Source organism: Condylostylus longicornis, unplaced genomic scaffold, assembly GCF_029603195.1.
Source record: "Condylostylus longicornis isolate FDR11 unplaced genomic scaffold, ASM2960319v2 ptg000038l, whole genome shotgun sequence".
NCBI classification, from domain to species: domain Eukaryota; kingdom Metazoa; phylum Arthropoda; class Insecta; order Diptera; family Dolichopodidae; genus Condylostylus; species Condylostylus longicornis.
The window spans coordinates 793,291-809,897 of NW_026578007.1; the positions used below are offsets into that span (position 1 = coordinate 793,291).

Here is a 16,607-nt window from a genome sequence, read left to right on the forward strand (position 1 = left end):
GCCCGGTACAAGAACTAACTATGTACATATATTGTCATAAAATATAGATCACTCACCTAAAAAATACTGGGGATCCCCAAAATTTTGCATTTTTTAAGAAATTTTAAAAATCCTTCATTGTATCAGTTTTGGATCTAGCATTTTGATATACAGATTTCACCGCCTGATATATTTGACCGACTCCTATATTTGAACGCCTACATTGTTATACATCCAGATTTTCCTAGAGTCTATACTGGTAATGTATAAAATAAGCAAGTAATATAAATCATATTTATTACAAATACATATACATATGTATACACACTCTATGTACAAAGTTTGTTGGAATACTATTAGTGATTTTGATAAATTTAGTCATAGTTCATCATAACAGGGAACTAAAGCACTGTTATCAATTTTATGTTAGTTTAGTCTTTTTATGAATTTCAAATGCTAATGTTCTTTAAAGGATTGGTTATACATACATATATTTTGTAGCACAAAACCGAATTTTATAAAATTATGTTTTTTTAAGTTAATGTATTAATTACAATATTAATTATAACGTTATAAAATGAATTTTCATATTTTAAGAATATCATTATTAATATTACATTTCGCTTTATTTGTTAAAGCTTGGGGTACAAAAATTTTATGATATATTATGTGTTCAACAAAATTTTCCAAATTTTAATTTTAAATAAATTGTAGGTTACAACAAAGTTATAACACCAGATGAGCTCGAAAGTAATCAAAATTCAACTCAAGTGTTTTTTGAAAAAGGACTGGAACCACATACCGCGAAAGTAGGATTTCGACTTAGAAACTCTGAAAACAATGAAGTTAATATATTTTTTTTAACAACAAAAAATAGTAAACTTTCTATTAAATATAAAAAGAGCGAACATAAATTAATATTTCACATGAATATGGATATCGAGCATAAAACAAGAGTATGGCAAATACAGTATCCTGAAATATATGTAATAAGTTTTACCTTCTATACAGTTTCTTAATTTATTATACTTTAATACTTTTACTAGTTTGAAATTGGAGTTTTTCATTATTTGGTTTATCGTTTGGGTAAAGAATATTTTAAACTTTGGGTCAATTGTGAATTGAAGAGAAGTACCAATAGCGATTTGAAAACATTTATGAATTTTTACGAAGAAGAAGTATATTCAAATTTTGGAAAAAATATATTACTAAAACATGGTGATGTTAGTGATGTAAGTTTCAAGAATTACTTTTTTTTATATACATTTAAAACGAGAAAATTTGATTTAGTAGGTATAATAATTAAATAACAAATTAGGATTTTCCTAAAATCCGTAGATAGTTAAGTCTATATATGATTAGATTTTCGAAAATACATACATACATACCTTAAATATGTTTCCTTCGTACCTATATTTTAAAAAGTTTTAAATAAGTAATAATTGTAAGGTTATTAAATAAGTAAAATTTGAATAAGTAATGACATTTCAATTGTACTTAAAAATTTTGTTGATTCACATAGTACAGATTTTTAACTTTCTGAGACCGATAGTTGAATCTAGAATTTTGTTGATCTTCTTTGAAAATTTAATTACACTTAATTTTTAAAAATGCGTATCTCAATTTTTAAAGAAGAGCGTAGATTCATTAACCTACATAAATACTTATGTATGTATAGTAAATAAATAGGCAATTTATAATATTATTAAATATATATGTATGTATGTACATAAATCAAAACGATACATTTGATGTACTTACATCTAACTGTTAATTAATAATATAGTTAAATCTTTATGAACATTTTAAATTATTTAAATATTTTGTTTTATATCTTTTAACTTTTTTAGATTGAATATAATCAACAAATAAAATTTGTAAAACAACCAAATCTGGGTTATTCTTTTGAAGATAGAAGTGCTTGTGAATACATTACTAATAAAAAGTATTCTCAAATTAAGATTAATGATAATAAAACTGACGGTATATATTATAATAATAGAATATATATGTATATACATATGTTCATATAAGTATACATTAGGTCTGTTTGGGATAGGAAAGTTTTTAAAAACATTTAAAATTTTTATAAAGCTTTTGCATGCAAACTGCCTGGGGTGACAACTTTTTGAACAAAAATTAGAGAAAATGATGACATTCTCATTTTCTCAATGTTTAAAATTTTTTCAAGTTTTGTAAAGTAAAATTTAGTGTTTTAAAAACTTTTTAAATCTTACAACTGTCGAAACATATGAATTTTTAGTTATATCAGAAGGTGTTATTTTTGAAAAAAAATTTTTTCATTAACAATAACTTTTTTTTCAAAACTTTTCAATTAAAAATAAAATAACCAAAACAGGTTCGCAAATGTTTTTTTTTGAGTTTCACACTCTTAATAGTCCAAAATCAAAGTTTTTGGTTTTTGGTATAACAAAAAAAAATTTGTTTACGTTTGATAAATACTTTGAAATTTGACGTTTATCGCATATTTATAGAGTTTTTAAAAGTTTTTACAAGTTTTCCGTCTGGTTTATTTTTCCTTTAAATGAGAATTTTTTTTCTTTTTGAGAGAAATTTCATCATTGTTTCTGTTTTTAAAGTTTTTGCAAGTTTTATCCCAGATAGACCTATTATTATACGTATATGTACGTATATCTACAATTAAAATGTTTAATTTATAATTGCACTTTTTTTAAAACGCAGGATCATTTTATCCACTGAACGAATTTCAAGATGCTCTTAAAAAGTTCAACTACCCCGATGTATATTATGAATTAAGTAAAAGCACAATACGTGACGTTTCAGAATTTTTTGAAGATGGTCTTGATAAAGATCATTCATTCGAAATGACATATCGAATAAAACAATTTCCTCAGTCAAATTATTCATATTACTTTATTTTGTTGAGATCTGGAGCTGAATCTGAACTTTCTATTGCATTACACGGCAAACGTAAAATATTGAGAATAAATGGCAACATTAATTCCAATGATGAACTAATTAATTACTCCACAGAATATTGGGCGGATAAAGTATAAACATGTTTATTTATAATATACATATGTATATGTAAATGTTATATATTTCCATATTTAAAAAAAAAATTTTTTATGTACAGATTTACAATAATGATTGGCATAAAATAAAATATACTATAAAAAGTGGAATATTTACTTTATGGATAGATAATGAAATAATGGAAGATTTTCTTGGTTACAAGGAAGTTGATTTAAAGCGTCAAAAATATGATAATCAATATCTTTGGTATGATACCGCTTTAATGATTTTAGAACCCAGATCAGGACTGCACGAAGAACCGGTATATTTTAAATATTTTTAAATTACTTGACTTGATTAATATATAAAAATGACCTCTTTATTAAGATTTTACATATTAGGAATATGAAATATTCTGGAAATGCTATAACAACAAATAACACTGAGATATCTTTAAATGCTGTAGAAAGCGAAAAAACAGGATACTTCGAATCATTTTTTAAAGTATTAAGTCGGACATTCTCTTCCATTTGATATTTCTGTAAATACAATGTAAATACTAATAAACTAATGCTATAATATGATAAGAAAATATAGTTAAAAAATTGTTTTTTTTCATTAACTTGCAAGAGTATGGAGATCTAAATTTTTACCCCTTTAAACCAAATTTCAGAAATTGACATCGATGTTTTATTAGCAGTTTGATATCGATTCTACTCAGTTATCCGCTGCCTGGAGAATTCAACAACCCGTTTATTAACTACTTTTAGTGTTGGCTACTGTAAACGGTTCGCTACTCAAATTCACATCAACTGATTTGGTAAGTTGATTCTCATTAAAAAATTTTAACGAAATATATTTTTGTAAAATGAATGAAAACGACAAAATTGCAAAAAATGAACATATTATGAACATATTATGAAAAATGAACATGCTGAGTTTTTTAGTCTATACATATGTGAGATCAATTCAGTATAGTAGTAGTTTATCAATTACTTAATCTAAATGTTTAAAATTCTATTGAATACATAATAGGCGATATTATAACACAAGAATCTCGAAAGACAGCAATATTATAAAAAGCAAACAAAAAATAAATATAAATAAGAATTTAGGAATGCTTCAAAATAACTGAGGTTTTTGTAACGATAACCTCAAATTTTTAAAAAACTGAATTTTGAACTTGTTAAAATAATACTGAAATCACACAAAATTGCGATCCTTAATTCTTCAAATACTAGTAAATCTTTACCTGGAAAATTTTGAAACTTAAATTTTTAGAATGTGATTTTTTGATTCAATACACGTAGAATATAGGTTTTTAAAAAGTTGAAACCTTTAATTAATATTTATTTCAAAATACACAAGTAAAAAAGTTCACTTTTGTCCGTGCAAAAATTGAAGACCAGATATATTAGTGAAAAAGTTGTAGAGTTGTTTGAAACTCTTTTTGTGGAGTTTTTCAAGACCTAATATTTAAGATACCTAACCCCGTGTTTTTTTTAAGTTGATTCATGGTTTGAAGGTGATTCGGGGTTAGGTATCTTAAATATTAGGAACCTAAGTTCAATAGTTATTTAACTGTATATCTTAGTCATAGACTGTATATCATAGTCATAATATGCATAGCATAATATACAGTTGCGAGACTGCGTAACAGACTTACTCAACTTGAATTGCACAAATATGCATAAATATCAATAACCAAAGCTATAACTATTACATGTACGTACATACATACATATTATACTTTTTTTGTAAATTAAATAATTTCAAACGATTTTGTATTGCTTAATTAATTAGAATTATCTCATATTTAGAAGAATATTTTACTTTGAAATAGAACTTTTTAAAATTGGCGATAAGAGATTTATACAGAGTTCAAGCTCATTATCAATATAGTTAATTGTATTATTTATGTACGTATATATGTGCATTTACTATTTTTAGGAATAATTTTTGAAGCCCTATATGTATTTAATAGGACGGCAGAAATTATTATTCAAAAAATTTCATTTTGCTGTTTAGTGTAATATAAATAAAGTTAATATAAAGATGTTGTTTCGTATTTTAATTAGGTTATTTTTAGTTTTGATTTTTTGTTTAATAGTAAACATTAGAGCCTGGGGTATAGAATTACTATTTTATTTTTTAATTCTCTATTAAATTTGAGAAATTATGTTTTTCTTTCTTAGGTTATGATTACGTACTATCGCAGGACGAGCTCCATAAAAACCAGCACAATGTTAAAAAGTACTTCAAAAACGGATTTGTCCCCCATTCCGGCAGGGTCGGTTTTCGTCTTAAAAACTCCCAACACAATGAAGTAGAATTATTTGCTTTGATGTCTTATAATGAAAATAAATTGTCTGTGATATATCAGAAAAATGAACATAAAGTGATTGTTCGCGTAAATGTTCTTGTTAAAAACATAACAACTTTGTGGGAAGCAAAGTATCATGATGTGAATGTAAGGAATATGAAATTTTATTTTTTTTATAAAATAATTGTATGATTTTCTAAACAACGGAATTTTTTCTTTTAAAAAGCTCGAAGTTGAAAATTGGCATTTTATGGTTTACCGTTTCGGGAAACAGTTTTTTAAGATTTGGATTGATTGCGAACTTAGACGAAATATAAATGGATATTTAAAAACTTCTATTGATTTAGATGAAGATGTAATCCGTTCTTTCGGAAAATTAAATTCTTTAAGAACTGGTGATAATGATGATGTAAGTGTGTTATAGTAAATTCTTATAATTTTTTTTTGAATTGTTCTTTAGTTCGAAGGGTATAACTAAATTTGCCTTACCGTTTGTAACGCTAAGAAATAACGGTGTTGGATATAGACTCAAGTGTATGTTTTTGATCAGCGGCGAATTCTGAGTTGATTTAGCTTTGTCTGCCCGTCCATCCGTCCGTCCCAGCGATAACTCAAAAACTAATTGAGCTAACTTCACCAAATTTTCACAAATGATTTATTGTAGTAAGTGCCAGAACCCTATTTAAATTGGACATGATCGGGGTACTGGTTCGGGTAGCTGCCATACAACTTCAAAATTTATTTGGCTATATCTCAGAAACTGTAAAAGCTGTGGTATTGAAATTTCACACAAAAAATATATAAGTAGGGCCGATGTGTTTGATAAAAGTCGTTGAAATTGCTCGGTTTCTTCTAGTTCCTGCCATACAACTTCAAAAGTTATTTGGCTATATCTCAGAAACTATAAAAGCTATGGTATTGAAATTTCACATAAGCGAATATAATATTAGGGCCGCTGTGTTTGATAAAATTCGTTAAAATTTCTTGGCTCTTTCTGGTAGCTGCCATACAACTTCAATAGTAGTTTGGCTCACACAGTATTTTGAAGAACACAGTACTGAAAGTCTGTCCAACTTAAAGTCATAGTCTGTCCCATAGTCAGTTATGGCATTTTTATTCGCACACGGGATAACAAATTCGTACGGGTATCACAGAGTTGACAAAGTCAACTCTATTTTTTTCTCGTTTTAATTTGAAAATATCGTGCGTGGAGACTGAAAAAGCTGTTAAAACATATGTACATAATTTGTATGTATGTATATTGTATGTAAATGTTGCGAGACTGGCGAAAGTGTTGATACCTAAATTGCTAATTTATAATATTGTATTCTGCAGTTTTAACGCATTTATACAATATTCCGTTATTTTAGATATTTCTTAGTTAACAAATCCTTGAAAAACATTAAAACATTAACTAATGGACAAGCTCGTGAAGGTTGATTAACTTCATTCGATCAATACCTGGTGTTAAGTTTTAACTTTGCAACTTATAGACTTTAAATTAAGTAACTTAAGTTTAAATTTTGAAATAAAATGGCTTTTCATCAATAACATGGTAAATAAATATTTTGCATAATTGTTTCAGATCGAATATAATCAACCGTTGAAATTTCTCGCTTTACCGCATTTAGGATCCTCTTTTGATGACAGATCGCTTTGTAAAAATATTTTTAATTTAACGTATCCTCAGATAAGGATTAATGATGATTACACATCAGGTATATTTCTTCGAAGTAAAGGGTTATGAAAGCCTTTTTTAATTTAAAATTTTTACTAGGAACATTTTATCCTCTTAGCTTTTTTGAAGACAATCTAACGAAATATGATACTCCGGGGGTGTATTATGAAATAAGTGAAAGTGCGTCACGTGATGTATCAGAATTCTTTGAAGATGGTCTTGATAAAGATCATTTATTTGAAATGACATATCGTATAAAGGAATTTCCACATTCAAATTTCTCATACTATTTGATAACTTTAACATCTGGTGCCGAATCTTTCCTTTCTTTAACTGTAAATGGTAAAAATAAAATGTTGAAATTGCAAAGTGGAATAAATAACAATGGTGAATTTATTCGCTCCTATACTGAATTTTGGGCAGATCAGGTAATTTAATAGGAATTGTACATATTTATTTAGTCAAAAATTTAAACTTTAGATTTTTAATAACGATTGGCATACAATTAAATATATACTGAATGATGGAATTTTCACTTTGTATATCGATGATGAGATAATGGAAGATTTTCTTGGTTTTAAGCACATTGACTTAAGATATAAAGGTTATGACAAGCAATTTATGTGGTTTGATACTTCTCTAACAATTTTGCAACCAGGATCTGGATTTTATAAGGAACCGGTGAGTTAAAAATAAATGTTATATGCATACATAAATGTAATTATAGATAATATAAATATAAGTACTACATAATATAAATTTGAAATATATTAATTGAAGGTTTTGGACATCAGGCATATGAAATATTTTGGAAATGCTATTACAACTAACAACACAGAAATTTCTTTAGAATCAGAGGAACCAGAAGTTAGTGGTTATTTTAATTCACTTTTTAGAGTGATAAGTCGGACTTCGGTTGCACTTTAAATTATAAGGATGTGAAAATAAAGACTTGTTTGTGTTCATATTAGTTACATATAACTTTTTTGTAATGTATGTACATATGTACATATGTATGTAAGTATTCCTCAAAAATTCTTAATTCCAAACAATGTGGAACGCATTATAGGAATATTAATTGCATATATTTACATCTCAGAAATTATCTGTATAAGCAATTCCGAGTTCTGAACTAAAATTATATATTTATGAAATAGAATGTTTTTAAACTAACAAATGAGGAAAGAAAAGGAGGGAAAAGTGGGCATATTATAAGCACTTTTTACATTCTATATTGCAACAACATCGAAAACAATTTATTATTTTGTATTGGAACTCCTCTTTCATTAAATGTTTTTACAATTTTATAATAAATTATCGTGATAAATTTTAAAACTCTTTTTAAGCACAATGTTAAGTTACCTTTATTTCAAACTCAACGATAGAACTAAAACAAGAGGAAGAACAAATTTCAATTTTATAAAACTATGTATAAACATTTTAAAAAAATAATAAATCAAATATAGCATTTTTTTTTAAAAATAAAATTAAAAAAAAAATTAGTTCCAAAAAAGAAAAATTTTGACGCAATAAAATGATAATAACAATAAATAAGCTTATTAAAATTTTTTCAAAATTAATTCACCAAAAGTGCTTATTGGTTTCACTCTGTCTGTTTACAAAACTTCTACACCCTTGAGATACAAAGCTGAAATTTTATGCACAAACAGATCTTTACTAGAAACTAATTTATATCTAAGAAAATCAGAAGGGATGTGCCGGATTCCAAAAATGAATTGGGACTTTACTATGTAATTCGATTTTTGTATTCGTAGAAATGAAAAGTTAGCACCATACACATTGTTTAGTATGTACTACCTTATCATTTTTCCGAATACGCAAATGTAAGACCCAAGTCGAATGAAAAGGTCCACATACAGCTGAAGAAAGAGTATTGTGAACAAGCGTCTAAGTGAGAAGGGGAACCAACTTGGGCGAAAAATGAACTTGCCTTTAAACCTGCATTTTACGAAGTCATTAAATGAAGTCCGCAGACTCAAGATGATGCCAGCATTCCAGCACAGATTCGGTAGAAAGTAGAAAGGCTAATTTTTCCCAATTTATGAAGAAAAAGCCAGATCTATACCACTAATACAACCAAGGATTCGGTAAACTTGTGGTCTAAGCGGATAATAGGTAACTGAACCTATTTAGAAATGCGAAAGCAAGGAAGGTTAAGACCCCAACCAAACAGCGAGCTTGTACTTTGATTTCATCTGAGCCATCTTATATGATAAATAAAATTCAGCTAAGTAAAACTTGACAATCGCCAGATAGAGTATGCAAAAACAGAAAACAAAAGGGTCGACTAAAAACAGGCCCTGCTAATTTCAAACAAATAACGTGCTAGAATAGAGCCTTTGTGGGGCCTCCTCTATAATCCTGAAGGTGTATAAAATGGGCCCAAAGATGTAGGGAAACTAGAAGTAAGAGAACGATAACGAGTGAGTTAGAAAAAGAGAATCGTCAGATGTAAACACAAGCAAGGCAGTATCGGTAGATTCGTATTCTCAGACTTTTATTAGAACCAAAAAAAACCGAAAGGAGTGGATCTGACACACGACGTTATATATCTGAAGTTAATCCTATTGAAGCTAAACCTTTATGATGATGCAGAAAAGACTTTGCAGGCGGTTAGCGAAAGGGACTAATGCAAATCAACTTGCACCACGATAAAGCGGCATATGTTGGTTTCTTCTCCATTCAAAAATTTTACATTTTTTATGCTGAATCACTCTGTATATATTTTTTTTATTTTTTTGTATATAATTTTTCTTAAAAAAGCCGGTTCTGGTGGTTATTATGTATGTCATTTATTTGCAATTGTTAACAATTCTTTGAAACGGTGCAAAAATATTTCCTTTCATAAATTAAAAACTTGATAAAATTGCAGATGATGAATTAAAATTTAAACATATACACATATGTATGTATGTGCTTATATATAATTATAACTATTATATAGGCACAAATAATTTGTTTTATTATTAAAATAAATATTATCCAAATATATATGAATGTAATATGTAATAATAATATTTAATACATAATATACATATATTTAATTATTCTTCATTTAATTAAATGAAAAAAAGTCCCACATAAATTAAGGAATTTGAAACTAGAATTTACTAAGTACAAAAATTAATTTCTCAAAAGTTTGTTTCATCTTTCAGTATAATTATTAGTTATTTACAAGCTAATTCAAGTAAAAATACTTTAATTTCATTTTATTCATCTTATATTCATATATGGATAGCTAAATGTACATATATATTTTCCGAGTTTTTAAGCTTCAAAATCAGTAGAACGCGTTTTTCTCAATAAATCGAAAATGTTACTTAATGTGTTTTACTTTACACCATCGAATAGTGGGAACTGGGAAACATTGATTAGTTCAAGCTGAAATTATTTTCCGAAATTTTGATTCAGAAAAAAATTACAAAACAATTCTCAATGTGTTTCGAATTATGCCGATTGAAATATTTTCTTATTTTTCTTGCGAAATTTTTGAGTATTTTATATGATTCTCATTTTATTTGGTATAGCTTTAAAAGCCATCCAGATTCAAGGAATTAGAAAAACTAAAGAAAGGAGCATATTGAAAAAACATGAAGCCAATTTTTTTTTAGTTGTTTCTTTCCTTGCTCCGAGCATTGTCAAAGTCGTAAAAGTGGCGTATTTATTTTATTTTTTTGTCTGGCTTCTACTATAAAATATGTGTAATTTTTAAGAAGGATAAGTTAAAACTTTTATTTAAAGTAAAAATTAAAAAAATATTAATATCACAATATTTTATGAACCTCGAAAATGAACATATTTTCGTTTGACAATTTTATTGAACAACTCTAGACAATAACAATAAATATAAATACATATAAATTTTAATGACTTTAAAACAGTATAAATTTTAACAAATTTTAATTAATATGATGGTATTTAATATGATTTTAATTAATATAATGTATTCTACCTTATTCAGTAATTGAGTAAATATTTCTTTTAATTATTGAAATGAATAATATTTACATGCATGTGGTGTAAAAAAACTATTTGTTTTTGCAAACGGGTTGAACAATTTAGAACTACACACCTTTTTCTTTTTCAACAATTAATATAAGTTTTCAATATAAGTTTTTATAAAATAATATTCTTTTTTCAACACTTATTATTAAATATTTTATGATTTTTTGTTTACAAACTGCACTAATTTTATAAATAAAATAAAAAATATTCTTGGTAACACGCGTAATCTTCTATTAAAGAAACAACAACATTTGGCAATTAAGGTTAACTTCAGTATGACAATTTTCGGAGCAAAAAAAAAGATTTACCTGAAGTTTTTGTTCACTATGTTTGTTTTCAATAAACGATTTTTTAGACAATGTAAGCGAGGTAGAAACAGAGATACTCCTTCCTTTAGTATTTCTAATTCGTTGATTGAACTAATAATTTTAAATTGACAAATCTCGGGCATGAAGAAAAGTGTTGCCTTAAGTTCTTGGCTTCACTAATCACTAATATATTTATAAATGATTTTTAGAAAGTGCAAGCATTACTAACTAGAAATAGAAAGCCGCTAAAATGTATCTCAAAATTCTCTATATACATGTAAATTTTTAGAACAGAAAACCTGCTAGAATGCTTCAAAAATATAAAACTACAAAACAACAATAATAATGACTTCATACTTAAAAATAAGCACAAAACTCAATTTATGGGCTTATTATAGGTCTGTCTGATATGAGAAAGCTTTTGCATGCAAAGCAAAAAAAAATGAGAGAAAATGATGACATTCTCATTTTCTCGATTTTAAAAATTTTTTAAGTTTTGTAAACATATGTTTTCTTGGTTGTGTCAGAAGGTTTTATTTTTCGACCTACTGTTTCGTTTAATATTTCTAATTCGTTTGCATTATGAATATATCTAATTCGTTATTTTTAATTGACAACTGACACTTAAATTGTCAACAATTTTTTCTCATTGTGAATTAATCTTCAGAAATTGTCAATTATTAATTTTCTCTGTCTGACATATTTAGTGTAGTTTCTTTTTCTTTCTTGTTTCTATTTCTATATGTTGTTGTCGTAGATCCCATATAATAATAATAGTTGTCTTTTTTCATTCGAGGAATTCGTTTAATGTTTAAAAAAAGGCAAAACAGTAGTGCTGCAGTTAAAATAAAAATTGTTGTTTTTCAGTTTTAAAGTTTTTATAACAACTTAAGGAAAATAATAAAAAAATAATTATTAATATTTGCGTTATTCAATAATATTTCGGTGTCGGAAACCCTTATTGATATTTATTTTTTTTATAAATAATATTTAAATTTTTTCGTACGTATGTATGGGGAGTACACGATTAAAAAGATGAATGTAAAAAAGAAAAATTGGTAATAAAAGAAGGCCTTTTGTAAAGCATGAAAAAAATGAATGCAGTTGTAAAGTGAAAATCTAATTTTTTTTAATAAAAAATTTATATGAATTTCCAAAAATAAATTAGTAAAAATTACAAATTTGGAAAATAAGTTTTTTTTTAAAAGTGCAAAAGATAAAAATTTAATAAATATTACAAAAATATACAAATATATAAGAAGTACAACACATTTAATGTGTTATAAGTAATATATACCCACAGCATACATACATACATATTTCAATTTGAAATAGTGATTTTTTATGTTATATTAATTCTTTACCTTGGCCGGTTTGTGCCATTTTGTTTAGTGCAACAACAGTGTCATAGGTGTATATAAATGTATGTAATATACACCTAAATACATATATATGTATGCTTGTGTGCTTGAATATTATTTTATTTCAGATAAAATGTAATTTTTTGATAAAAAATATACCAAACAAGTAAAAATATTGTGTTGAGATGAAATTTTGAGCATCTATAATTTTTAATGGTTTTATAATATTTCTAAGTTATAAATATTTGTTTTCCGAAAAGATAAATATTTTTTTTAATTTGATAAGAAAAAGGAATAATTAAATAAAATATTTCATGTTTATATGCTTGCCTGCCTAGTTAGTTTTTGGGTAACATATAATAAATGTAGCTAGCCATTCACACTTTCAATACGTTGCATATACCAAGTAATTTTTTGGATTTTTTCTCTTGGGAAAAAAAATAAATATTTATAATTCAAAGGATTATAAGAAAAATAAGACGCTACAGGATATTCGTACATATAGATTAAGGCAAATAAAAAGGTGAGCATTTTTGCAAGTTTTTCCAATTGTATCATAATTATAGATGTTGGCCCTTATAAATAGGAATACATTATAATGAATATGTTAATACTTAATTTAGTAACTTTTGAAATTTATCTCAATTGAATTTTTTAAAATTTGTAAATAAAAATCTAAGCAGGTTGATAGGCATCTACTAGTGTAGGTACCCATACTTATAAAAAAATTACAAATATGTTACGTATAACAAAAATACTACTTATCTTTTTAAGAAACTTTGAAATCGAATATAATTTTCGAAAGGTAGGTAGGTAGGCTTCGTTTCATAAATATTAATTAACTATTTTCCATTTCATCCTTTAAATTACTGAAATTTAATCGAAATCAAAAAATATCTCCAATATTGGGCCCGAATCGTTGAAAATAATAAGTAAGTTGCCTTTAAATCAATGTTGTGTTTGACTGGATTCCGAAAACTTGTTCTACCTGCTTTAATATGAATACCATTCTTTATTAGAAATAATCCTAAAAAAAAATAATTAACAAATTGTCTACTTAAACAGACAAATATTAAATTAGCTATTAAGGAATTAATTGGATTAAATAGGCATTTGCAATTTTTACCACAAAAACAAGGAGTAGGCAAATTGAAGGCAACAAAACTTCAAATAAGTGTGTTTTCGATTTTGTTTTTATTGTTTTTTGGTTTGTGCGAATGTAAAAAATATATGTATTTGCATAAAATTAAATATTTTGATTATTTTTTTACGTATTTCATAAGTTATTCGCAGTAAAAACATTAAATAATAAGAATTTTGAAAAATGACTTCTGTCAGTATTAATTCCATCCTGCTTCTATTACTAACATATGTGTCAGTAATACTTCAAAAATTTGTATTTTTAAATGTCATCATATTTAAAATATTTGAATTATTTTTCCGTATTTTTTAATTATAGTCAAATTTGAAGTTTTTTCTAATGTCCGAATTCTAACATTAAGATTTCAATAAACATTACATTATTATTAAAGTTAAAATATCATAACCTCTGCAATGGTGAGATTATTTTTTTAATTAATTTAACGTTACTGTTGCACTTTTCTAATGCTTCCATTGATTTTCATTCCATTATAGCATTTATAGTGATATATTGGAAAAATCTAAACTATCTGCAAAGTAGGTTCATAAAATTCTACAAATAATTGTAAAAAATATTGATTGTTTAAAATTGATAAGGCTAATAATATTTGCCATATTTATTTCTTTTCTCTTTTAAATTCGTAATTTCCTTATACTTCACAAATCCTAAATCGTTATTTAATAAAATTCCCTTTTTATATTGCTCGTCTCTGTCCAATCTCAATTTCTTTAATTCGATGGTGACCAGTATTAACTTTACTATATTCTTAAAACTGCGCTAACTTATAAAATTTCCTAAATTTTGCTTTAAATTTGCACTGAACATACCTGCTTTTAAATAACAATTTCCAAAGTAAGTAATTTCTAAGCTACTACGGCTTACTAAATCTATGTTTATTATACTTAAACGTAATTTTTATCACAGCGATTTTATTCTCGTCTTGTTGACGATTCGTATGATCTAAATCATCTCATTGTCACTAAGTTTCAATTCTGGATAATTTGCATTAAATGTGTATGAGTTACTTACAATTACGTAATCGACCAAAGTTCTTGTTTCAGTGGGAATTCTCGTATGTTCACTAACAATTTGTTTGAATTCATTATCAGCTATGACTTCACATAGTATTCTTTTCTGCGTGTATGATGTCAAGCAATTATCATGGAAGTCTCTCACAATTAAGCTTCTTCTCATTAATTTTTTTAATCCGGCGCCATAATTAATCAACTTGGCTCTCTGTAGATACGTGGAATATTGTACAATGAAAACTTCTTGTATTATGATTTATCTGAAGATTTTCAAGACCCACCTACAATTTTGCTCTGCTACAATTTTTGTTTTCTGCTTTACATTCAGCCACATTATGGGGTAAATCGTCACATTTATAACAACAGTTTCCAATTTTGCAATGCCCAACATTTAAAACATCTTGCAACATTAACTGATTCCTACATCTTACATCTATTCCATTTCACATTCAAATATCCAGTAGACATAATTTTTTTGAATGAATCACCATCAACTTCAACAACTACGTTGTAGCTTAATTTATTTTTAAATGACTTATACACTTTCAGCATTTTATGCTTTTTATTTTCATAGAGCTTCAATGATTTCACTTTGACACAACACATCTGGCATACCTGCTATAAGAATTTTTGGGGTTTTGGACAATAGACGTACATACATCTGATATTTTTCTCTCATTCTTTCGTTTATTACTTTCCCATTATTTTTTGCAATTTGTTTCCCCTTCTTGCTTTAAACTTGAGAAAACTGTTTTTTGTTTTAATTAGCAAATCAAACGATTTGCTTATGTCTAAATTTTGTTTTTGCAATATTATTCGTTGACACAAATATTAAATTGCTATGAATTTAATAAGATCTATAACATTTTTTTTATCGAAATATGATGTTTAATGTCATTTTGCACAAAATATGCAAAATAATCAAAAAATTATTTAATATTTAGGCGAAATTATAAAATTAACGCCTAAATATGAAAAAATATGCATTTAAGTATATGAAATTTCATTCACTTCCGGCTATGCTAATAATAAACTTAAGTGAGATGAATTTGACGTGTATTTTCCTTTAATTCAATATAAAATATGTTTCCGCCACACATAATCACGCTCCCCTCAGAGCCGGATACTCGTAGAGATATTGAAAAATGGTCTCTTCCTTGCCCACCTCCTGGTAGCTGCAACACGTTGTGTTGTGTCCCAGCATTTTGGCTACATCTTTTTTGCCGTCCCTGTGGACCCTGTCCACATGCGTCGTCGCCCTATAAATAATGCCGATATGTATTCACCGTGATGAACCACACCTAGCCAGCTCATGCGCCCGTTCATTTCTTTTTTTTCTGCTGCATTCCTTATATTGAATAACTTGTACTGTACCTATTTTCAGTTTAATAATATTACAAGGTTTGAACAGTTTATCAGTGATAATTTAATTAACACATTCAATTCGCGTTTAAATTTTTACTTGATAAAAAGTCTTTAATTTTGAAAATCTATATAAAAACAGAAATAATTAGCGCAAACTTAAAAACAATAAAGCAGTGGAATATTTTGTGTAGGTAGGTGCTTATGTATTGGTCCCAATAACATGCCAAATGAATTTCTTGAAGACTAGATAACAAATTTTCCTACAGGGTTTTTATAAAATAATTATGGATTAAAAATTATGTTAGTATATTTTCTACAGCTGACAGAAACTATTACCGACCGTATTGTGTATACATAGGTAAGTTATGTAATGGCAACAAGTTTTGCACATCGAGTTTTCG

The 16,607-nt window shown here is 26.7% G+C and overlaps 3 protein-coding genes across 5 annotated transcripts in view; all 3 read left to right on the forward strand.

The window, feature by feature from the left end:
- The first annotated feature begins 466 nt into the window (after positions 1–466).
- LOC129609145 (uncharacterized) lies at positions 467–3,554 on the forward strand. Its single transcript, XM_055521040.1, has 7 exons — positions 467–623; positions 694–965; positions 1,026–1,211; positions 1,830–1,962; positions 2,683–3,011; positions 3,098–3,298; positions 3,364–3,554. The coding sequence occupies exons 1-7, from the start codon at positions 557–559 to the stop codon at positions 3,508–3,510; spliced, it is 1,335 nt and encodes a 444-aa protein (XP_055377015.1). The 5' UTR covers positions 467–556; the 3' UTR covers positions 3,511–3,554.
- A 1,413-nt stretch (positions 3,555–4,967) lies between these two features.
- LOC129609144 (uncharacterized) lies at positions 4,968–8,369 on the forward strand. Of its 2 annotated transcripts, XR_008696931.1 has the most exons (8): positions 4,968–5,104; positions 5,172–5,446; positions 5,526–5,708; positions 6,885–7,017; positions 7,077–7,405; positions 7,458–7,658; positions 7,758–7,994; positions 8,077–8,369. XR_008696931.1 is itself a non-coding variant. In XM_055521039.1 (7 exons), exons 1-7 carry the CDS (start codon positions 5,032–5,034, stop codon positions 7,902–7,904), a joined length of 1,341 nt encoding a protein of 446 aa, XP_055377014.1. In that variant the 5' UTR covers positions 4,968–5,031; the 3' UTR covers positions 7,905–8,369. The 2 variants fall into 2 exon arrangements, 1 of the variants encoding a protein (XP_055377014.1); XM_055521039.1 differs by having other exon boundaries at positions 7,758–8,369.
- Positions 8,370–12,125: 3,756 nt separating this feature from the next.
- The window catches only part of LOC129608997 (protein kinase 4-like), a 113,124-nt gene continuing 108,642 nt past the window's right edge, over positions 12,126–16,607 (forward strand). The window contains exons 1-2 of one of the 2 annotated variants that reach the window (XM_055520818.1): positions 12,126–12,734; positions 12,801–13,195. The gene's annotated coding sequence lies outside the window, so the exon portion shown is untranslated. The remainder of the gene's footprint in view (positions 12,735–12,800; positions 13,196–16,607) is intronic. The other variant, XM_055520819.1, reaches the window with a different exon arrangement.